The sequence below is a fragment of the Stenella coeruleoalba genome (genome assembly GCF_951394435.1).
Source record: "Stenella coeruleoalba genome assembly, chromosome: 1".
Taxonomy (NCBI): Eukaryota; Metazoa; Chordata; class Mammalia; order Artiodactyla; family Delphinidae; genus Stenella; species Stenella coeruleoalba.
Genome location: NC_137169.1, coordinates 108,133,965 through 108,158,205, shown reverse-complemented (window position 1 = coordinate 108,158,205; position 24,241 = coordinate 108,133,965). Strand labels below are relative to the sequence as shown.

General features: G+C 39.7%; 2 protein-coding genes across 8 annotated transcripts in view; both read left to right on the top strand.

Annotated features, from left to right (window-relative positions):
- Positions 1 to 9,327, top strand: part of ARNT (aryl hydrocarbon receptor nuclear translocator) — a 62,373-nt gene extending 53,046 nt beyond the window's left edge. For 2 of the 6 annotated variants that reach the window (XM_079944574.1, XM_079944571.1), the window contains 9 exons: positions 134 to 285; positions 2,912 to 3,022; positions 3,187 to 3,259; positions 3,410 to 3,533; positions 3,725 to 3,827; positions 4,215 to 4,356; positions 5,502 to 5,664; positions 6,501 to 6,667; positions 7,437 to 9,326. In XM_079944574.1, coding sequence (XP_079800700.1) covers positions 134 to 285; positions 2,912 to 3,022; positions 3,187 to 3,259; positions 3,410 to 3,533; positions 3,725 to 3,827; positions 4,215 to 4,356; positions 5,502 to 5,664; positions 6,501 to 6,667; positions 7,437 to 7,526 — 1,125 coding nt within the window. In that variant the 3' untranslated portion in view covers positions 7,527 to 9,326. Of the gene's footprint in view, positions 1 to 133; positions 286 to 2,911; positions 3,023 to 3,186; positions 3,260 to 3,409; positions 3,534 to 3,724; positions 3,828 to 4,208; positions 4,357 to 5,501; positions 5,665 to 6,500; positions 6,668 to 7,436 lie in introns of all 6 variants that reach the window. The other 4 variants (XM_079944573.1, XM_079944572.1, XM_079944570.1 and 1 more) reach the window with 4 other exon arrangements.
- Positions 9,328 to 10,445: 1,118 nt separating this feature from the next.
- CTSK (cathepsin K) lies at positions 10,446 to 24,004 on the top strand. 2 transcript variants are annotated; one of them, XM_079944603.1, is made up of 8 exons: positions 10,742 to 10,964; positions 12,555 to 12,678; positions 13,163 to 13,285; positions 13,371 to 13,523; positions 15,003 to 15,221; positions 18,594 to 18,759; positions 19,024 to 19,129; positions 21,036 to 24,004. In XM_079944603.1, exons 2-8 carry the CDS (start codon positions 12,556 to 12,558, stop codon positions 21,133 to 21,135), a joined length of 990 nt encoding a protein of 329 aa, XP_079800729.1. In that variant the 5' UTR covers positions 10,742 to 10,964; position 12,555; the 3' UTR covers positions 21,136 to 24,004. The 2 variants fall into 2 exon arrangements, with proteins under 2 accessions (XP_079800730.1, XP_079800729.1); XM_079944604.1 differs by lacking the exon at positions 19,024 to 19,129 and having other exon boundaries at positions 10,446 to 10,964.
- The last annotated feature ends 237 nt before the right edge of the window (positions 24,005 to 24,241 follow it).

Below are 24,241 nucleotides of genomic sequence, written 5' to 3'. Positions count from 1 at the left end.
ACAAAATGTTGTTTTGCTAGTAACATTGCAAGAGACTGTTACTTCAAGGACAGTGACACAAGGATCTTAAGGTTGTAAATGTCTAAAGAAAATTTTTTGTGGGTTTCAACTGATAGCATGAAAACTTTTTCAGGTGGTGAAGTTAAAAGGCCAGGTGCTATCTGTCATGTTCCGGTTTCGGTCTAAGAACCGAGAATGGCTCTGGATGAGAACCAGCTCTTTTACTTTCCAGAACCCTTACTCAGATGAAATTGAGTACATCATCTGTACCAACACCAATGTGAAGTATGTACCATAAAGACCTTTTCCAATGTTGGGATTTCTCACGGGCCAAGTCTGCTTAGCCTTATCAGGTTACCTCCTCTTCTACTTTTCTAGTAGTAAACACCATTATTTCTTCATCTTCCAACTTCTTAGAATTTGGGGTAGTTCATCCAGGTAGAGTAAAATTTTTTTTAATTTAATTTTTTACTAGAGTATAGTTGACTTATACAGGTAGAGTAAAATTTTAACAAACAGTAGCTTAGAGACTAGATTCTGAAATGTGAAGGGTTTGGTCAGTTGACCTTTGAACAACATGAATTTGAACTGTGTGGGTCCACTTATATGCAGATTTTTTTCAGTAGTAAATGCTACAGTACTACGTGAGCTGCATATACAGAGGGCCGACTATAAGTTATACTCAGATTTTCGACTGCTCAGAGCGTCGGTTCCCCTAACCCCCGTGTTATTCAAGGGTCAACTGTATTTCAACTTTATGTTTCAACCCTTTTTAGAAAGGATTTTTTGTTGTTGTTGTTGTTTTTGTTTTGTTTTGCGGTACGAGGGCCTCTCACTGTTGTGGCCTCTCCCGTTGCGGAGCACAGGCTCCGGATGCGCAGGCTCAGCGGCCATGGCTCACGGGCCCAGCAGCTCCGCGGCATGTGGGATCTTCCCGGACCAGGGCACGAACCCGCGTCCCCTGCATTGGCAGGCGGACTCTCAACCACTGTGCCACCAGGGAAGCCCAGGATTTTGTTTTTTATACACCAGTTTATTACTCTAGTCTGACAGGAATTTCTTCTAGAGCAGGTATCTGCAAACTTTCTGTAAAAGACCAGATACTAAATATTTTAGCATTGTGGGGCATACAGTCTCTATTGCAGCTTCTCAATTCTGCTGTTACAGCACGAAAACAGTTCCAGACAAATGAAATGGATAAAGATGGCTGTGTTCCAGTTAACTTTTATTTACAAAAGCAGGCAACGGACTGGATTTGGCCCACGGACCATAGTTTGCTTTAGAGCATAGCTATATTCACTCTTTTGTTAGCTTCTGTTTCTCTGTTCCTTGATTCTTTTCTCTTTGAAATTTCTCAGCTTTGTAAGAAACAATTTTATTAAAATAGATTTCATATACCGTACAGTTTACTCATTTAAAGTGTACAGTTTCTTAAGTATGTCACAGGGTTGTGCAAGTATTACCACACACACACAAAAACTATTACCTCCAAAGAAATCCTGTACTAATTAACAGTCATCCTCCCCAAGCCGTATGTAACAACTATTCTATTCTGTGTCTCTATAAATTTGTCTGTTCTTATAAATGGAAACATATAATATATGGTTCTTTTGTGACTGGCCTCTTTCACTTAGTTTAATATTTTAAGGATCATCCATGTTGTAGCATGTATCTGTACTTCATTTCTTTTTATTGCCAAATAATATTGCTTTGTATTGGTATACCACATTTTGTTTATCCACTCGTCAGTTGATGGATATTGAGTTGTTTACACTTTCTGGCTACTAAGACTGCTGCTATGAACATTTGTTTACTAGTTTTTGTGTGGATATGTTTTTATTCTCTTTGGTATATACCTAGGAGTAGAATTGCTGGGTCTCATGGTGACTCTATGTTTAATCTTTTGAGGAACTCCCAAACTGTTTTCCAAAGCTGCTGTACCATTTTACATTCTCATCAGCAATGTATGAGGGTTCCAGCTTCTCCATGTTCTTGCTGTCTTTGTTTATTGTACCCATCCTAGTGGGTGTCGGTTGTCAAGGTACTTCTTTTCCATTTAATCTATCTGTGTAGAATTGGCCTTAAACCCACGTGTGAAGATCTGATTATGAATAATTAGCAAGTGTGAATAATATCGGTGACAACATTGAGTCTCTGTCCTCCAATTCAACTTTTAGGGCTTGTAAAGTTTAGTTCTTTGCTAATTAATTTTAGTATAACTGAGTGGATTCAGTTAGAAATTTTCATTAACTTAGGACTCAGGTCATTGTAGTTTTTTTGGGTTTTGATTTTGTATCTTTATATTACAGAACAACAACTGTTTTGTATTTCTGTTTTGCTTAAGTTTTGAAATGTGTTAAGTCTTTTTAAGAAGTTGTTTCTGGAAATAATGGCTTTCCCCATTTTTGCATACTACAGTTTTTCCCCCTACAGTAAGTTTTAGTTGATTCTTAATATTTTATTTTGTAATAAATACTCTTTGTAGAAAATTCGGAAGGTATTGAAAATAGTAAAGAGAAGGAAAAAAATTCTCACTATCCAGAAATAGTCTTTGTTAATGTTTCATTGTGTACTTTCAGTTTTTTACTTATGCTTTTTTTAAAACACAATATATGGATATACAACATATACATACACACATCCACAACGACTAGGTATTGAATACCTGGAAGGAGTTAGAGCCCAAACAGGATGAACTCTTGTTCCATAGGACATAGTTTCTATTTGTACCATGTTTTCTGTAGTGTGAATTATTTGCTGAATCTGAAGTTACAGGTTATCATAGGATTGGACTTGAAAGGGGAATTGATCCAGTGATTACCCCATGTACAGGTGAATCTATAATGTCTTATGTACAAACAGAGTCAGATACTTTTTTTTTCTTTGTTCTCTCTACTCTTCATTTTCCTAGGAACTCTAGCCAGGAACCACGGCCTACACTGCCCAACACAATCCAGAGGCCACAGCTAGGTCCCACAGCTAATTTATCCCTGGAGATGGGCTCAGGGCAGCTGGCACCCAGGTGAGAAATGGTCGGAGAATCATTTATTGAGCAGTGACTAGCCTGGGGTGGTGGCCGTATACAGTCCCACTTTTTTGTTTATTTGTTTGTTTTAAGCCCTTTCCCCAGATTCTTTTTAAAAATCTCTTTTCCCGTTTCTCTCTTTACTTGCCTTTAACATATAGGCAGCAGCAACAGCAAACAGAATTGGATGTGGTACAAGGAAGAGATGGACTAGCCAGCTACAATCATTCCCAGGTTAGTGTGTCTTCTTTGAAGGATGGTGAGCATTTCCTTAAGAAGTATCCCTGAGAGCCAGTTAGAGTATATTTGTATCTTTACATGAATTTTAGGGTTATTGAGTTGTCATGTTAAACCTTCGTTATTTTTATCATTGTATTTCCACAGGTTTCTGTTCAGCCTGTGACAACCACAGGGCCAGAACACAGCAAGCCCCTCGAGAAGTCAGAGGGTCTATTTGCCCAAGATAGAGATCCAAGATTTTCAGAAATCTACTCCAACATCAATACGGGTATGTTTCTTCCTTATTCTCGTTTTAAATTCTCATTTTCATCACTTACTGATGGGCCTACAATTGCCCAATCAGTAGTCTCCCAGTATATTTCCATTTAATCCTAATACCTCGTGAGTAAATAGGAACTTGCTGAACTAATATACTACAGCCCCTTGACTGGCCCTCCCCCAACTCCTTTTGGTCCACAGATCAGAGTAAAGGCATCTCCTCCAGCACTGTCCCTGCCACCCAACAGTTATTCTCCCAGGGCAACACATTCCCTCCTACCTCCCGGCCGGCAGAGAGTTTCAGGTGAGCCCCACATGTGTGTGCTACTTTACATGGCAACTGAGGGATTCAGTTACTGAATCCAAGTTTTATTCTTCCCTAACTTTCTCTGGTTATTTCACACAAAGCAGTGGAACTTGTAGGCCTAGGATGAGACAAGCTTGTTTTTCTTCCTCCTTTTTCTTTGCACCTGTCCTGTTGCCATGTTCTAGGTTCCATCTCTGTGTGTCCTGATCAGTGTGTGACTGTCAGTCTTTCTCGTCTTTTCCAAATTCTGTTATCAAGTTTTCCTTAACCCCAGGGAGTCAAGGGAATCTAGGTATAGCACTAGATTGTCCTGTGATTCCTAGATTCTGTGATAAATGCACCTTTTAAATCCTTACCTCACTATGTGTTCACTCCTAGAAATAGTGGTCTGGCCCCTCCTGTAACCATTGTCCAGCCATCAGCTTCTGCAGGGCAGATGTTGGCCCAGATTTCTCGCCACTCCAATCCTACCCAGGGAGCAGCCCCAGCTTGGACCCCTAGCACCCGCCCAGGCTTCTCTGCCCAGGTAAACCTTCTCATCTGTCTGTCCCTTGTGTATTTTTTGTTTGCTTGGTTAGGCTTTTCTACATATGTAAAATTATTGCTGTCTGTCTTAGACATCTTCTTTCCACCCCTCCATCCCCTTCCTTCCAATTTTTATCTTTATTGGGAGCAGCTAGATAATTAAAAACCATAGATAATATAAACATCTCAGAGTCCATGGTTTTCACATTCACCTTAAATCAAAAATTGCTCACAAACATCTTGAACAGGTTTCAGTTTCAGATTTGTTTTGGAGTAAATTCTGAGACGTTTCCACTTTGGTTAGGGCTACAAAATACAGGGACAAAGGAGAAAATTAATCACTAATTTATACACAGTGATATCTATTTACCAAAATAAAAAAAATTGTGTTGAAAAATCCTCATATAGTATATATGTGTATATATAAAATATATGTTAAGGCTAAAGCTAATGTCCTGTCATATGTTGATATATACTTATATTGCTAAGTAATATCTTAAATAAAAAAGCCAAAACCAGAAGTAAGCTCCAGAATTGTTATATGCAGTATGACCTCATTGTATAAAAAATGCATAGGAAAATAAAAACTGGAAGAAGTTATCCAAAAATGTTAACCATGGGTCTTTGGTGGTAGAATTATGGATGATTATTTCCTTTTTATTTTCCTTCCTTTTGAAAATATCCCACAGTACATATGCATTAATATTGTAGTGAGAAAAATGTTTAGTTTCCAAAAACAAAAATCATTAGGAATAAATAAATGTGGTACAGACTAAATAAAATGATACAAAGTGTTTTTTCTCTCTATATAATGCTATACTATTATTAATACCTCTAGTTTTTGTATAACTTTACAGTTTATAAAATGCTTTCGGTTAAGTCATTTTCGTTTAATTCTCACAACTCTAAATAAACGTGTACTGTTACTAATCCCATAGTTCTTTGTTTTTTGCAATTTATCACGTGTCTAAAAATAGTGTCAAGGGAGATTGGGAGTTAATTGGAAGAAATATACAATGGCATATAAGTAATGAGCTTGGCTCAGAAGAATCCAGTGATTGACAGAGGTAACATTAACTCTCACAGGAATGGCCTGTGCAATAATATTAATGTTCCATTTGTTCTCTACCCCTTTCTTTCTTTTAGCAGGTGGCTACCCAGGCTACAGCCAAGACTCGTTCTTCCCAATTTGGTGTAGGCAACTTTCAGACTCCATCCTCCTTCAGCCCCATGTCCCTCCCTGGAGCTTCCACTGCATCACCTGGTGCCGCTGCCTACCCAAGTCTCACCAATCGTGGATCCAACTTTGGTGAGTTCAGACTAGAAGGAGAAATATCACACCACTAAAGTGAAAGGATTTTGGGCTTCCCTGGTGGCGCAGTGGTTAAGAGTCCCCCTGCCAATGCAGGGGACACGGGTTCCAGCCCTGGTCTGGGAAGATCACACGTACCGCGGAGCAACTAAGCCCGTGCACCACAACTGCTGAGCCTGCGCTCTAGAGCCCAGGAGCCACAACTACTGAACCCACGTGCCACAACTACTGAAACCTGCGCGCCTAGAGCCCGCAAGCCACAACTATTGAGCCCGCGTGCTTAGAGCCTGTGCTGCACAGCAAAGAGAAGCCACTGCAATGAGAAGCCCGCGCACCACAAGGAAGAGTAGCCCCCGCTCGTCGCAACTGGAGAAAGCCCGCATGCAGCAATGAAGACCCAGTGCAGCCAAAAATAAATAAATAAAATAAATAAATTTATTTTAAAAAAAAGAGAGAGAAAGAATTTCGTAGTTAAAATTGCTTGCTTTTGTCACGGCTGTACTGACCTAACAAGGTGACAGTCCATTTGGAATATAAAACATACCCACATGAAAAAGACTTTAGCACATATAACAGAAAGCATGTAAAGTATTATAAATTTAATAATATGCAAGTATAGTGTGAATGAGCAAAGGACTCTTTGGAAAGGGTACCTAGAGAAGAAAAATGAATCTGAGACCAGGGTTTGAAATAGAAGAGGCATTGATTTGCAGAAAGAAGGGCAGAAAGTGTCTAGGTAAAATTAATTATTTGCATGTGATAATATGCTAGTTTCTCCTCTCTAGTGGAGTTAGCAGATTGAAGTTGTTTATTCTTCCTTGCTGTATTTTTAGCTCCTGAGACTGGACAGACTGCAGGACAATTCCAGACACGGACAGCAGAGGGTGTGGGTGTCTGGCCACAGTGGCAGGGCCAGCAGCCTCATCATCGTTCAAGTTCTAATGAGCAACATGTTCAACAGCCATCAGCACAGCAACCTGGCCAGCCAGAGGTCTTCCAGGTGAGAGGGTGAACAGACTTCAGAAAACCAGAAACTGGGAGAGAGTCAGGGAGGAGAGACAGAGAAGAAAGCATGCATGGATTCAGGTGTTTGATTGAGGTTAGTAAGAAGAGAAGAAAAGAGTCAAGACATATAGGAATAGATGTCATTAATTGAAAAGATTGTGAAGTTAGTGTGCTGCACAGCCTTTGACTAGACCATCGTTAGTGATGTGAAGCGCCATGTGAAGACATCAAAAAAAGTAATTTTGGCCCATTCACAGAGAACCGTGTGCCTGCTTGATAGTACTTTAGGTATAAAAATACTGAATACAGCTCTAAAGGTCTATTTACATACATCCTGAGGGGACTGCAAGAGTCAGTGGAGTAATCTCAGGTGGGACAAAGGAGGAGCTTAGTTTAAAACACAGGTCGAAAGATGGCAAAACAAGGTTTTGGTGGAAAACATAATAGGATAAGAGATATTCCATATGTATCCAGAGGGGGGTTTTATGAAATGTGACAAGCAGATTTTTCTCCTTTTGAAAATACTGAGGTCTAGAAAAGAGGGAAAATGTGGAACTGTAGGAGGAAGACAGAGAAGGAACTAGGAAAAAAGGTTGTCATCTAAAGGAGTCATTGTTGCTGGGAGTAAGGAAGGCTAAGAGAACTCAGCACAGCAGAAACTCTCTGGGGCCAGAGATGACAGTTCAGGGGAATGTTGGGAGGCAGCTTGATAAATGTAAAGGATCAAGGTGTGTGACCCAAACTTATTCTTTTTCACTTATTAGGAGATGCTGTCCATGCTGGGAGACCAGAGCAACAGTTACAACAATGAAGAATTTCCTGATCTAACTATGTTTCCCTCCTTTTCAGAATAGAACTATTGGGGTGAGGATAAGGGGTGGGGGAGAAAAAAAAGATCACCATTTGTTTTTAAAAAGCAAATCTTACTATAAACAGAATAAAAGTTCCTCTCCCTTCCCTTCCCTCACCCCTGATGTATACCCCCTTTTCCTTCTGACCTTTCCCTTGTCTTCCTTGTTTCTCTCTGAGAGAACATTTATAGAAGAAATGGAGTTGAATCCTCAAGGCTTTGGGGACCCTTTGAAAAATTGAGACTGGATAAGGTTAAGAATGCCTTTCCTTATGTCTCCTGACCAGAAATTTTGTGCAGAGATGATTTGTGCTGGGTCAAGGGGCAGGTTAGAGAACCTGGCATCCACTATTTGTCTTGGATACTATGGCTTATTTCTGGAAAGAAATTCTCAATAAGGTGGAGGAGGGGAGAAATGTCCTCATGTTTGAGGACCATGAAGCATGGTAGGTATACATGGGGCTTTAGGAAGTGAGCATAGGCTCTTTCTGCTGCCTGTGAGCAATTCCTCTGGAAAGAAACATGAGTAAGGAAGTGTGAGAGAGAGAGGGAGAGAGAGAGAGAGAGAGTGTGTGTGTGTGTGTGTGTGTGTCTGTGTGTGCGCGTGCATGCATGTGCACATGTGTGTGCATGAGCACATGCACGTTTGTTTCTGTGTTTCTTTCTCCCTGTTGGGGAGTTATGCAAAATTTGTCCCAGATTTTGTCTTTCTTTGTGTTTTTTAAAGAGTCCTAAGGAGTTAACTCTTCCAGGTATTTTCCACTTAGTATTGCAGCCAAAGAGTATTTAAATAAATGTCTTTGCTGCACTTATATCTATGCCCAGCCAATAGGCAACTATAAGCAAGTATATAAAGTCTTCTATTGAAATCGTTGGTTTCTCATCGAACACATATAGTGATAAAGATGGGTCATTCCTGCTTTTGGTGCTCTCACCTTATATGGAAGATCTGTAAACATTACAGAAGTAGGCTGGCAAGATAAACACTTTTAGAAACCCCCTACTTGGCCATAATGATAATGCTGCATTTTTCTGTCAGAATCACATATGATGTGTGTTCTGTAGAGGTTATATATGCATGGAAACTCAACTTCTTGGATTAGCAGTCCCAGTGAAAATCCTCACTGGTGGAGTTTAAACCAAATACCAAGCCTTCTTGCAAAGTAACCTCTTTCATCCCATTCTCAAAGTATCCAGTCTGCAAGAAACGGAGATTTAGGTCTCTTCTGGGCCTATAGTTCTTTCCTCTTTGCTCCCTTTCCAATCTTGAGATTGGATTTTGCTTTATAGTACAAGTGTAATAAATCCATGTGATAGATGGGACCTGGACTCCCATCCCGACAGGGTCACTTAGCAATTAACTATAGCCATATAAACGCGGATACAGGTTACTACTCTCACTCTTTCCCTTCCTCAGGTAACAGCCATGTGTATCGGCCTTTTTTTGTTTATTTGTTTGGCTCAGGCCAGTATCTTAAGTGCAAGATTGAATAAGGAGAAGACATACTAAATGTAGCCATAGGGGACTGAGGAACATAGGTGGCCTTGGAGAGGCTGAAAGAATGTCATTAGGTTTCCCTCCCTTTTGTCTCCAATCTGGTGCCAGGTAGTGGAATGGAAAAGGAGACAGTTTATTTTTTTATTCTATGTGCACACATACAATATACATATATATTTATATCACAGTTTAAGAAACCAAAAAGTTGAGTTTCCAATGAAATCCTTGTTTTTTAATAATCAGCTGTTTTTAAATGTGATCAGGACTATAATATTGTACAGTTATTATAGGGCTTCTGGGGAAGGGGAGGGGTGGGAGAAGATGCTCTGGGGGTTTTGTTTCTGCTTTTCCTTCAGGGTTTTATTTTTGATTTTTTTTTTCCTTGTTGGCCATTTCTGTACTGCTGGCATCTGTGCTGAGCCTTACAGTGGCAAAAATAATGACATGTAGCAAAGATTTTAAAACAAAATATTTTTTCCTTTTGTAAACTTTCCTGTGTTGTGTGATCTTGATTGCGGCTTTATTATTCCTTCCCAGCTCATAAACAACAAACACCCACAACTAGTTGAATCCATAGCTTGCGCTTCAAATATACAAACATAAAAGCACAGTATGTCTATAATTCCAGGAATCAGAAATCATAGGGCTCTGATCACTCAGCGTTCCTTGGTTGTCCTCCTGATCTTGACTCATTCTGAGTAAAATCATCGGAAACATCTGACCATGGGATGGGAGTGGGGGATTGCCCAAGTCCTTGGGAGAGGGGGAAAGTTGGGACTTGAGACCAAGAGGGCACTTCTGGATTTAAAGGTATTAAGAATGGGGAAATTTAAACTATTCAGGTCTAGACCTAGTTTCCCTCTAGGACAGTGTGTTTCATTAGGAAATTTAAAAAACCCATAAGCATAAGCCTGTGTTCTTGAGGGTCTATGTGTGTAATCCAGCTAGAAACTGACTCTAGATTCCATGTGTTATCCTTTTTGTTCCCAGGACCCCTTTTCCTCTTCGCACACATCTGTTTATGGAAGAAAATGTTTGGGGTTGTGGTTTAGGGACTGAACTAGATTCTTATGATCTGTCACATGCCTGGATGTTGAGGGAAGCATTTGGTGAAGCTCATATGACTGGACCTGGATTGGGGATTTTAATAATTGAGACAGATAATGTTCATCATCCCACCATCTGAGAGTTGTAGCAACAAAGAAGTCACATGTGAATTTGTCAGTACTTATGGCATTGATTCAAGTGCTGTCATAAATAACCAGGAATACTGTTTCTGGTTACTTTTAGAACTGGTTTCATCTGGACTTTTCTTGATGTATCCTTCCTCAGCAAAACCATGTTAGTCTGGGGAAGATATTCCCCTGCCTGGAAGCAATGACAACTTTTAGTCAACAAGTTTATAAAATACAAATGATTTTGGAGCCTGTGACTTCCCTTACATACTTTTTTCTAGCCTTTTGTGTTCATTTCCTCATCCCTCATGTGAGGGTCAGACATATTGGAAAACTGAGGTTTCAAAGTTGGAGAGATGAATAATAACAGGAAAGGGACTGGAAAGTTGTAATCCCCCAGTGTAATAATATTTTGTCCACGAAAGAGAAGGTAAGCCGCAACTTGGATAATATGTATTGAGGTATTTTTTTTGTCTGCTCTCAAAGGCAGGCAGCCACGTGAAACTAAATACCTAACTCTCTGCCCTGGCACACATGCTCCACATGCGCACACAGAAACGATGCAAATCTGCTGCCTCCTTCCCTCCTCCCTAATCCCCGTCTCTCAGCATTTCTATCTCCACTGCCCTCCCCATCCAAATTTTCCAGCCAACAGCTACAGTTGACTTCCGCAATCCTGGTGGAATAAATCCAGCACCCCTAGTCATCCGCCCACATTATCCACACTTCCCTGCTGAGACGAGCCCAGAGAACAGATCCCCATCAGCAGGTAACATTTTCAACTTCCTAGATCTTTTAGCTTCTCATTCCTTTCAGTTCTCCATTTTAAGGAATATTAGGAACGGAGTGACTTGGGGATCAAAATGAACTTTATAGGCTTTGCAGATGAAAACAGTGATGCCCTTCTTAGGTTATTTCCTGGCTAAGTAAAATTTGCCTGGAAATCTTTAGGACTCCTTTTACGGTTTGTTTGTATGTATACATGGTTATTAGTGAAAGCAAAGAATATAGGGCATCCTTTACCCATCCCTCAAGGAGTGACCTCTCAGGGTTGGTTTTTTTTTGGGGGGGGGAGGTGCGGGGGTGGGTGGGCAGGTACCATAAGGGTTAACTTACTAGCAGGGGGGAGGAGTGGTGCAGGGAGGTGGTAGCTCAGTAAGGTCTTCCTGCTGTTTGAGACATCCCAAAGCCCTTAACACTCCAGATATTAAACGTCCTCCTGGACATTTTGCCAGTTTGCAAAGATTACACAAAAATGGACTATAAATTCAAAATTTATGCAAGCTGTGTGGCTTGATGCAGACTAACTTGCTCTTAAAATGGAGGACATGAAATTAGCAAGACACTGCGAGAAGTGAATGAAGCTAGAGTAAACTTCTGAAAAGCTGTGTATCTAATAATCACAGAACATTGCTTTTCTGTCTTACATTCTTCTAACAAACTCTGGTTCTGAGGCTTTTTGTCCTGTGAGGCAGTCACAGAGGTTTTGTGGGCTTTTTGGTCAGAAAAAAAGAAATTTTTCCTGCCCACAGCAGCTGGTTGAGATTAGGACAGTTTCCTGCCTGAGGAAGGAACAGGAAGAGAAAGGAGGAAGAAATGCATAAGACGACTGAGGAGACAGTAAACATCTCATAGTTTGAGAACAGGAAATGCTGTGAGCTTTTCCCTTGTCCTCTCCTAGCAAGATCAGAAGTATCAGAATTTAGGCAAGGAACAAAAGAATGCCTTGAAGAAATAATCAGGAAGCAAAACTTAGCTGAAAATCTCTCCTTTGTGTATTCTCCGACCCCACTCATCCCACCCTGCACTTACCTTGTCTATCTCCTCCAAGTCTGCTGGGGACACTGGAGCAGACAGGTGTTGTCCCATTCTGATTGTCCATTTTCTATCCCATTGCTGGTTATCTGTGCAAGTGTATCTGTGTGTATGTGTGTGTATATGTGTGTGTATGTGTGTGTGTGTGTTGAATCTCCCTAGGTCAAAATACTTGTAACCAGATGTATCAGCGTCCCACCCAAATCCAGAACCCTCCTGACTATCACTGTTTTTATCATATGGAAGTCATCCTCAATCTCTGTCTACCTTCCTTGTAAAGCCTAGTTTTCCTCTGCCTCGTGGTCCAGAGGAAGGCGTTCTTAACTTCGGATTCATGAACCCCCCAGAATTATTGTGTGTGCATTCATTTTTCTGGGACTAAAGTGGGTTGAAAATTTTTATTAGCTTGTCGTGGGAGTCTATGAATCCCAAAGGTTAAGAACCACCTGTCTGAGAATATGGTTCCAGCTATTTCCTCATCCCAAGCCAGGTTAGGAACCTCTGGGCAAATAGAAGAGTGTCCCCTAATTATCCCCTTCTCCAGGATGTGGGGGCTCAAGGTTCTACTACTGCTGCCTGTGGTGAGCCTTGCTCTGTACCCCGAGGAGATGCTGAACACCCAGTGGGAGCTATGGAAGAAGACCTACAGAAAGCAGTATAACAGCAAGGTGCCTGGGAACCTGGAGGGGAACATGGTGGGAGGGTTGGAACCTGAGACATCTAATCCTAGCTTCCAGACTCCCTTCTTCAACCCCAATACTTTAACCACTACAACCAAGCAAACCTGCCCCTGGTCCCTAACTGTTAACATATACTTTCCATTACTACTCCTCAATTCACCCTCCATCAAGTCCTGTCCTTCCTTTTCTTCATAACTGTCTTATATTTCTCTTTTGGGAAACCTTCTCAGATTAATGCTATTAATCCGTAAGCAATTATTTTCCTATATGTCTCTCCAGAGCTTTGCATTCTATTATTTGTTTTATATATTTCTTTTGCATGCTCTTAATAATCCCATGGTCAGTTCCCCAACTAGATTGTAAACCCTCTATGACTGTAAATTTAATCTCTTCTAGAAACCGCCACAGTATTATGTAGATAACTTTGTACACAGGACACAGTCTATGCCAATACTGACTATGCTCTGTTTAGGTGGATGAAGTCTCTCGGCGTTTAATTTGGGAAAAAAACCTGAAGCATATTTCCATCCATAATCTCGAGGCCTCTCTTGGTGTCCATACATATGAACTGGCCATGAACCATTTGGGGGATATGGTGAGTTGATCCTTAGCTCCTGGTCTACCTTCCCTGTTTGTCTTGGTTCCCTGCTTATGCCTGGCCTCTTTCTTCTTTGTCCCAGACCAGTGAAGAAGTGGTTCAGAAGATGACTGGACTCAAAATACCCCCCTCTCATTCCCGCAGTAATGACACCCTCTATATCCCAGACTGGGAAGGCAGTCCAGACTCTATTGATTATCGGAAGAAGGGATATGTTACTCCTGTCAAAAACCAGGTACCCTCCTTCCTCTTGGGTGTGGGTATGGAAACTGGCATGACCTCTCTGTTCTTCTGCTTCTTTGTTCTTAAGGTAGGAGGGCATCAGAAAAAGAGGGCAAAGAATTAAGTTACCTGTCCCCCTGCTAAGAGAATAAAGTCTATTCTGTTATTTAACTCATCATCTGTTTTTGTAGATTTAGGTTATTTCTGTTTTTTCTTTTCTACAAAGTGTTGCTGTAAGCACCTGTGTGCATATATTTTTGTGAATATATACAAATATTTATGCAAAACAAATCCCAAAATTGGAATCAGTAGGTCACAGAATCCTTTCCAAAAAAGTTTGTATGATCTTACATTCTTACCAGCATGAGAATGTAAGTTTTCCCACAACCTTAACAAGGCTGATTTTATCCACCAGATAAACACTTGATTTAACATTCATTCAACAAACACATTTTTTTCAGAACCTACCAGATATAGTGCTAGGCAGTAGAGATTCAAGATGACTAAGACATAACCTGTGTCCTCAAGAAATCCCCAGTTTTAAAAAATAGAACAGGAAAGAAAGAAAAACGTATAATCTAGCTGAACAAACACTAATAATAATAGCTAGCACTTTTTGAGAGATTATTATTATTACACATAATAATTCATCCTTTACATGAATTAACTTTTTAAATTCTCATAATTCCATTAAGTATATTATAATTATCCACAAGTTACACATAAAGAAAGTGAGGTACAGAGAGGTTTAGTAATTTACCCAAGGTTACACATCTAGTGTGTTGCAAAACCAGTACAGATGGTCCCCAACTTCTGATGGTTCACCTTATGATTTTTTGACTTGATGATGGTGTGAAAGTGATAGGCATTCCATAGAAACTGTACTTCAAATTTTGAATTTTGATCTTTTCCCAGGCTAGGATATGTGGTACGAAACCTTTTCTTGATCTTGGCCTGTGGTAGAGAGCCGCTGCTCCCAGTCAGCCACATGATCACGAGGGTAAACAACCAATACACTTACAACCAGTCTGTTTTTCACTTTCAGTACAGTATTCAATAAATTATGTGAGATATGCAACACTTTAATATAAAATAGGCTTTGTGTTAGATAGTTTTACCCAACTGAAGGCTAACGTAAGTGTACTGAGCACATTTACGGTAGGCTAGGCTAAGTTTTGATGTTCAGTAGGTTAGGGGTATTAAATGCATTTTCGACTTACTATATTTTCAATTTATGATGGATTCATTGGAGGAAGAGCTGTATTCTGCTTTACTACAGCTAATGGTAACAATAGTAACAACAGTTATCAATAGCAACAATAGCAATAGAACACTGTAACAAAGGTTAAATGAAGGGAAATAGGAAGACTTCACAGCAAAGGGGACAGGTGCTGGAATTTATAAAACATATGGAATTTCATCAGGCAGGTAGAAGGAAGAAACAAAAAGTGTGAACAGCAATGACTGGTAGTTTCTCTGTTATGCCTCTCAGGGTCAGTGTGGTTCCTGTTGGGCTTTTAGCTCTGTGGGTGCCCTGGAGGGCCAACTCAAGAAGAAAACTGGCAAACTCTTAAATCTGAGTCCACAGAACCTGGTGGACTGTGTGTCTGAGAATGATGGCTGTGGAGGGGGCTACATGACCAATGCCTTCCAGTATGTGCAGAAGAACCGGGGCATTGACTCTGAAGATGCCTACCCGTATGTTGGACAGGTGAGACTGTCCCATGCAGTCATACAGCTCTGTAATGGCTCCTCCTTCCCCAGCATGACATTTTGTACTGGAAACAAGTCCAGAAATCTTGTTTTCTGTTACCCTATCCAGCCTTCTTGATGGGATAATTTCCCACAGAGGCCAAGAAGATTCCCACAGTCTGGGAGAATTTGGGGAGCTTAGGCTACCATGGTTCCTATCTGCCTCTCTGCCCTGAAGAAAAAACAGAGGACAGGTTATCCCATAGATCTCTGAGTCAGTCTCTGTAACTCTGCTCAATTCCTCCACTCCCATCACAAGTCTCCAGGCCCACCATGCTAATTTCATGAATCACTTGGCCTTATTTTGTATGATCTCAGTGTGGGTTTGGGGAACATTTAAGCAAATTATGTAAGTTAACATGCTAACATGTATAAAATGAGGGAAAAAGCAAGTTGCTTCATATTTATTGCAGTTTTAGAGATCAACTCACTTCCTCCTATAAGGTCCTTTAGTAATAGGAAGATCTTTCTTATCTAAAAGGAAGAAGATCTGAGGGCTTTTTATATACATGGGGTTGATAGATAATATAATATGGGGCCTTTGCAATAAGAGCCTTTGAAGCAGGGATAACAAGGCTGAGTAATACAAATGATGGCTACCATATGCTAAGCCATGTACTTAGTGCATGCTCTCATTTAATCCTCATAAAAGCCCTGTAAGTTACCCTTATCCTCACTTTATAGGTGAGGACATTGACACTTAAGGAGATAAAATAGCATATTCAAACTCACACCTCTAGTTATGTAGCAGAGCCAAGATCTATCTATTGGATCTGTTTATCTGCTGCAAACATTCCCGGGCACGTCTTCTATGCACATGTACAAGAATTTCTTTACCAGAATATAATATCTAGTAACAGAATTGTCTGAGTCTTGGGGTATGTGCATCTTCCTCTTTACTAGATAATGTCAAATTATTTACCAAAGTGTTTGGAAAAATTTGTATTTCCCACCTGCACAGTATAAGAAATCCTATTGATTCATCTCTTCATTGGTATGCTTATCTGGCCATTTGCATTTCTTCTTCAGTGAATTGACTGTTTATATCTTTTCCCATCTTTAGGTTGTGTTCTCCTTTTTACTGATTTTTAGGAATTTTAAAAAGATATTTGGATACTAATACTATGTGTATTGTGAGTCTATTTTTCTTTTCATTCTCTTTATGATGTCTTTCAATCCAGAAAAGTTTTTAATTTTAGTGTAGAAAAATTATTAATTTTTTTCCTTTGCAATTTGTGCCTTTAAAAAATCCAGTAACAACGAGTTTTATTTATTCATGTTTAGTCATCTGAAATGGTATCTCCTGCAACAAAAATGCTCATTAATGTAAATGACTGAACAGATCCATTTTACTGGATACTCAGCAACCTACATAGTAATGTCACTTCAGCACATCATCGTGACATTGGCCACATCAAAACTACTTCATTTCGTAAATGTCATGCCATTAGTATTCCATGTTATGGTTTTTTTAGCTGTCAGGTAAATAAGTCAGAGAAGTTGGAGGTTGTGTGTGGAAAGCTTTTTCTCTACTCTGTGTACAGTTCTCAGAACTGCTGTGTCCCCAGTCCATATCTGACCCTGGGGCTGCTGCCATAAGGCGCAGCACACTGAAGCTGTCCTACAAGGTTAGCTTTTGAATTCTGAGTACATCAGGCCAGTCAGTGAGATAACCTGGGCGTGGTAAAATATTCTTTTTTAAACTGTCAAATATTCTCCTGACAACTTTTTGTTGTCACCTGACATCAAAAAAATTAAACAAATCCTAACAGTGTGTACAAAAAAACAGATTCATGTTTATAACTTTTTTTGTATTGATTAATCCAGGCAACCAATTTAAAGGGTTGTCTAACTATATTAAAAACATAACTTAAATATTATTAGAGCTAGTAGTTGATCACTTATCCATTGACAGCTTGCATCATTTATTCAGTACTATATTAACCAGTTTGTTGAGAGACAGTTTAACTAATAACTCAGAAACTCTGAATAATTTAAAGGAAAATTACATAACATTTGAAACCCTATTTTGGAATAGAAGGAGCAATTGACTTACAATCTCTGTTCTCCTACCCCCTCAGATGATCTCGTCAGCATTTTAGAGAAATGTGCAATGATTTTGGTCTCGTAATCAATTAAAATGAAGAATTAGCCATATAAAACATGTGTTCCATTTTTAACATTCTGAATCTTGGACAACTGTTCTCTTTTTTACTTTACAGTTTTTAGAAGCAGTTATTGTCCAAAACTGAAAGAACATCTTATATGAACGTGTAAATGAATGGAAGGAGGTAAAGAAAAACAAAATTTAAAAAAAGAAGAGATCTGATAGGGCAGCAGCCAGATAATACAGTAATTTAAGTTCCCTCCAGCCATAATACAGGTTATTTTTAAAGTATCATCACGTGGTATCCTTCCAAATCCATTCCCTAGATATTTTATTTTACTTGTAGATCTATGCAATATTTGGCGCTAGGAGGCATCAAGGGTTTGGATCATATGGCAGATAAAGGAATCTTGAGAAATTATTAAGACAGGAGACTACTGTAATCTTAGAATATCATGTCAACTGCTGCCATTATTGTTAATATTTAGACAATGTATTCTTGTAGATGCAACTTCAGGGTTTTGAAGGGGTAGTCTGTAGGAAAATGAACTGCCAAAAAGAATACACCACCTTGATGTGGGTTCCCATTAGATTCCATAATTGTGGCTTGACAATGAAACATATCATCGTTAACTAGACCTGCAAAACATAACTTTGGAAATTCACAAGCTGAATTGCTAAGTTCCTTATTAATTTGTTTTAGTGTCATGTTATGTGCTTTTATCTCATGAGAGCACAAGGGTCCAGCCAGAACTCTTTGCCTGCTATATGTGCATGGGGCCAAGGTCCTCCCTCTAGCTGGGTCTTGGCCTTGGCCTCCTCCCCACACAGCAGCTGCTGCCTCCTTGCCTACCGAGGATCACACATACTACATTGCCGGAAGATGATTTGTGCTTTTAAAAAATCTTATTTCAGAAATCTTTCTCTACCCTGAGGTAGAAATAAAAAATATTCTCTTTTTTAAGTTTTACAGTGTTTCCTTTCACATTTATGTTTTAAAACCACCTGGAGCTGATTTTTGTGTACGGTACAAGGTATCCACTTTTCATATTCTTTTCTTTATAGTTTCTAAAATGGTGAGGAGAGAACAGACCCTTTCTAGAGACTCTAGTCTGCTGCCCCTGTTAGTGCACTGACATCACCCAAAACATTGGCAGAATTCCTCACTCACTGATTCACTGCCTGTTGCTTAGTCCTAGTCCTATTTCAACCTGTTTTTTCCAGGATGAAAGTTGTATGTACAACCCAACAGGCAAGGCAGCTAAGTGCAGAGGGTACAGAGAGATCCCTGAGGGAAATGAAAAAGCCCTGAAGAGGGCAGTGGCCCGAGTGGGACCCGTCTCTGTGGCCATTGATGCAAGCCTGACCTCCTTCCAGTTTTACAGAAAAGGTAAGGCACTGTTCCTATGGGGCACAATCAACCTTCTCTTATGACGTGGGCTGGGCAGCTTCTTGAAGGGTACTGAGCATTTTCAGTACTTGTTTCCATAAAGACTGAGTCTGCCAGGGAGAAACAGCTGCCACAGCACAGAGCATCTCTTTTGTAAGCCCTCCTGACTGGAATGGGATTCTACAGAGGGTCTCCTAGAGTGGGAGACCTCACAGGGCGACCCTTGGATTGCAGGAAGCTTCACCTTGATAGTTTGTTTCCTAGGTGTGTATTACGATGAAAACTGCAATAGTGATAATCTGAACCATGCAGTTTTGGCAGTGGGATACGGGATCCAGAAGGGAAACAAGCACTGGATAATTAAAAACAGGTAATGATGGGAACACTACATGTCATCCTCTTAACACTCACCCTCAACTCCAACTTCCCAATATTCCTTTCTTTCTCTTAAATCAAGAGAAAGTTTTCTCAGATGTTTCAATTCTACCTTCCCAATCAGAGGCTATTAATTCTAACATTTAATGACCAGACAAGAGTACTAAAGGTATGTGTTGGGCAGCTGCTATATGTTCAAGGTACTTAGTCACATACACAAACACATGAGCAGATGTCTGTCTTCAGTGACCTCATTGCCCCCTAAGAAAGACAGACCTAGCTAAATGAGAACATAAAGTAGCACCAAGAACCAGCAGGAGCTTTGGAATTATATTTTTTTCTTTCTTTTCTCTCTAATGTGATTGATTTTTTAGAGAGGTTTCCATCATCAGTCTGTCTATAAGCACTAGGGTACAGTATAAACAAAGTAACAGTTTAGTATCCTCTTGTGCAGCTTTTTGCCCTTCCAGCTACACTTAGGATAGACATATATAAGAACTGGCCAAAGATTTTGAAGTCTGTGAAGAGAAATGCTTTTCAGAAAGTGGATATGAGCAACAACAACAAAAATTAGTGTTTCCCTCTCTATTATTGGGAACAAATAAAACTACACGTTATTAGTAGTTGGCTCCCCATTTCTCTTTAGCCCCTTGTGACTTTGTAGGGGCGCAGATTTAGGGTAGTTATTCTTTTTCTTTCCGCATTGGTCAACACCAGCCTAGCAGTAGCCCTGATTAAATTTTCTGTCCTTGGTGCCCTCCAAAGAGCAGGGGTCCTAGACTCTGGGGAGTGCACAGGCCAATGCAGTAGTATAACCAAGTTGGATTTGCTGCCTGGAGGGCTGGCAGGATAGAATGTAAGGCCGGGAGTTGCTTCAAACCTGAAGCAACTTTTTATATCACAGTCCCAATTAAGAGTGAACCTGAGCACCTTTCTAAGAGGATGTTCCTTCTCCCACAGCTTCTGTCTTGTGTTCTCCCTTTCTTGACTCCCAGCGCAAGCACTTACCCTTTCCTTTCTTGATCAACTGCCAAGAGAGCTGGGAAGAATAAAGGACACACCTAGGCAGGATCAGGATCATTGGGGACCCCTGGAGAAGGGAACAGCGGTAGGGTAAAGGTCTTAAGTAAAATGTACTGGGTAACTGGTGAATTTTCTGGTTGGGGAAAAAGGACAAAAAACTCATGAAAACAATTTAGGAAGATGTATAGACCAATCTTCCCTCTCTCTGTCTGTCTCTGTCTCTGTCTTTGTCTACCTGTATCTAATCTTCCAGTCTCTCCACTTGACTCCTTAGCAATCTCATCAATTCTCATAGTTTCATTCATTTCTTCTATGAAACCAAGATCACCAACTTCAGCCTCTCTTGCCTCTTTCTTATGCTCTAGACTCACGTTTTCAAGATTAGTCTTCATAAAACACAAGTTGAATGATTTTACTCTCCCAATCAGAAAACTTCAGTGTCTCCTCTACTATCATGGGCCAGAGAGTCAAACTCTTTAGCCTGGCAATAAAGATCACTCAACCTGATCTCCCGCTACACCCTGTCAAGCACCCTGTTTTTCAGCTACATGATCCTAACACATGTCGCATGCTTTCCTGCCTCTGTTACTCATTTCACACTCCCCTGCTGGCTTCCATTTCCACAGGTCCAAATTCTATCCGCCTTTGGGCTCAGCTCAAATGCCACCTTTTTCTTAAGCCCTTTTTGATCCCCTTGGTCAGAAGCAATTTCTCCTATAGCACTATGCCTCCATTTCTTGACTTTAAACTGTTTAAAGGTAAAAACTGTCTTGTTCATTTTTGTAAAACATCAGTACCTATACTCAGGTACAATACTCAGTAAATATTTTATTGAATAAACTGAGGGTACTAAATATTTTCCTTGCTTGGTCCTACAGCTGGGGAGAAAACTGGGGGAACAAAGGCTATATCCTCATGGCCCGGAATAAGAACAACGCTTGTGGCATTGCCAACCTGGCCAGCTTCCCCAAGATGTGACTTCAGCCAGGCAACCCCATCCTGCTCTTCCATTCCTTCCACAATGGTGCAACATACTGATATACCTTGGAAGGGAATTGGTGTGCCTTTCTTGAAGAAGATGTAATGATACAGAGATTGTCTGTTCAGTTTCCATGTTTGTTTGTGCTTCAAGTGACACTCCTACTACGTTTCTTCTCTCCACCCAAGGTCTTTATTTTTTCATTAGAAATAGGAAATTTCCCTAACAGGTATGCATTCTTAGGCTAAGAGATGTGACCACAACCTGCCCTGACTGTGTTGTCCTGGGGCCAATGCTGTGTAAATAGAGGCTAGAGATCTTCAGCTAGGCTAGATTCTCATTCACAGGGACTAGTTAGCTTTAACCACTCTAAAGGACTAAGGTGACCTGACTTCTCAGTCTCCACATTTACTTCTATATCTTCAAGGTAGAAATTCCACCCCATTAATAAATCTATTCATAAATCTTTGGTACAAGGTTACATGATACAACAAATGTGTTTTGTTTTTCCTTCTTTGCATTTATAAAGTAAACTGTATTTATCGCTTATCTCTAATTTAATAAATAGCTATTTAGTAAACGTTCATTTTGTGTCAGATACCATGCTAGGTGCTGGAGACAAAAAGATGAACAAAACATATTCCTTATATGTGATGTGTTCACAATTTGTCTGGAGATTCTGCTGCATAAACAATTTGTCCTAATTCATTTATTTGTTCATTCCTTCAACATTTTTATTATTTTTTTAATAGATCTTTATTGGAGTATAATTGCTTCACAATACTGTGTTAGTTTCTGTTGTACAACAAAGTGAATCAGCCATATGCATACATATATCCCCATATCCCCTCCCTCTTGAGCCTCCCTCCCACCCTCCCTAACCCACCTCTCTAGGTGGTCACAAAGCACTGAGCTGATCTCCCTGTGCTATGCTGCTGCTTCCCACTAGCTAACTATTTTACATTTGGTAGTGTATATATATAGATGCTACTCTCACTTCACCCCAGCTTCCCCCTCTCCCGCTGTGTCCTCAAGTCCATTCTCTATGTCTACGTTTTTATTCCTGCCCTGCAGTTTCATCAGTGAGATGAACAATTTTTTTTTTTAGATTCCATATATATGTGTTAGCATATGGTATTTGTTTTTCTCTTTCTGACTTCACTCTGTCTGACAGACTCTAGGTCCATCCACCTCACTACAAATAACCCAATTTCATTTCTTTCTATGGCTGAGTAATATTCCATTGTATATATGTGCCACTTCTTCTTTATCCATTCATCTGTTGATGGACATTTACAACCAACATTTTTAAAGTGCTTACTCAGTATTAAGAATTGTACTAAGAGACTGGTTCAAGATCGTGGAGTAGAAGGACGTGCGCTCACTCCCTCTTGCGAGAGCACCGGAATCACAACTAACTGCTGAACAATCATCGACAGGAAGACAGTGGAACTCACCAAAAAAGATACCCCACATCCAAAGACAAAGGAGAAGCCGCAATGAGACGGTATCAAGAGCTGCACTGGGGTCTAAAGATTCTTCTCAACCACTCCTGTTCCTTTTCCCATTACCCTTCAGAAGCACTGACCCCCAGTAATTGTCTTGCACTTCTAATTCCCTCTTGGTGTCTGCTTCTTGGAGGACCTGAACAGGCATAGCCTATAAATAACAGAAGACTAGTATCTAGAACGTATATGTAAAAACAAACAAACTACAGATTGATGAGATAAAAACAAATAATAGAAAATTAGGCAAAAGACACAAACAGGCAATCCACAGAAGAAATCTAAAAAGCCAATGAATACAGGAAAAGATGCCTGATCTCATAGAGAAAGCCAGGGCATTGCAACAAAAACCCAAAGCAGCTAAACAAACAAATAAATAAATAAATATATTTAAAAAAAAAAAAGATGAAGTACTTACCCATCTTTAGAGACATTCCCACATGTGCATAAGGAGACACACAGAAGAATGCATTGCAGAATTATTTGAAAGAGGAAAAGAACCTAGAACAATCTAAATGTACAGCAAGAGAAAAATGGATGAATATATTGTGAAACAGATATGCTACGGAATATCATACAGCTGTGAAAACAAATAAGCCACAGCAAAAATTTCCACGTGGAATGGAAGTGAAAAACTGACTTTTGGCTGTGAAAAGTCCTAATAATGTATACTTTATTTATCTTGAAAAGTTAAAAAAAAAGAAATTAAAAAAAACAAAAAGACTTGTTTATCCTCTAGTCTACAGGAAGTAAGTTGACAAGTACTTTTGATATGATTTGTCTTGGCCACACTAGCTGCTGAAGGAGACTAATTATGATTTTGTAAATCTTTCATCTATTAAAAACAGAAAAATGTAAAAAAAAAAAGAATTATACTAAGTTTCAGGGATTAAATGGATATAAAAGTATTTCAATATTTAATTCTATCTGTATGGGGACCAGATTAAGTGACACATGAACCTATGTCTTGAAAAATATCTTAATGCCCTTTCTGAGGTTCTGGAACCTAAAATTTTGCTATCACCAAAAGAGGAGATTGAAACTCTTTATAATGATTCCCGAGCAGTATCAATTCTAGAAGAACTTAGCTGGCTAATAATAAATCAGCACAACTGGTTTTGCCATTTTTCACAGAATGTTTATTGAGCATCTGTTATTACCACTAGAAAGAGTTCACATTTATTGAATGCTTACCATGTGTCAGGCGCTACTTTATTTCTTGCTGTGCAAAAATTATTTATTTTTGTGTGTCAGTATTTATTACCATGTGGTAAGCAGTGTATTTAAAGCTACCAGGATGAAACAAATTAGTAAGACATGGCCCTGACTTCTATGAATGTTATAGACTAGTGACAGGCATATAAACAACTGATATCAATATTATTAATAATATCAACCATAATAAAATAAACATGAATTATGGAAGCTCAGGAATGAGTCATTCTTAATCGATTTTAGATGTGGTTTCATTGAAAACAGCTTTGAAAAATCTCAGTGAGCAGAGAAGATTAGGGATTGGAGTGGATGAGGGATTGGAGAGATTTGGGTTGGGGGTGAGGAGTAGGGTTAGAGGAGGGAGGGCGGCATATCAGGCTGAAGG

Bases quoted from the DNA above. Each gene is read 5' to 3' on its own strand.
- CTSK (XM_079944604.1), top strand. From the start codon at position 12,556: ATGTGGGGGCTCAAGGTTCTACTACTGCTGCCTGTGGTGAGCCTTGCT. The intron at 12,679-13,162 runs GTGCCTGGGAAC...TGCTCTGTTTAG, and splicing joins GAAAGCAGTATAACAGCAAG to GTGGATGAAGTCTCTCGGCG. The intron at 13,286-13,370 runs GTGAGTTGATCC...TCTTTGTCCCAG, and splicing joins TGAACCATTTGGGGGATATG to ACCAGTGAAGAAGTGGTTCA.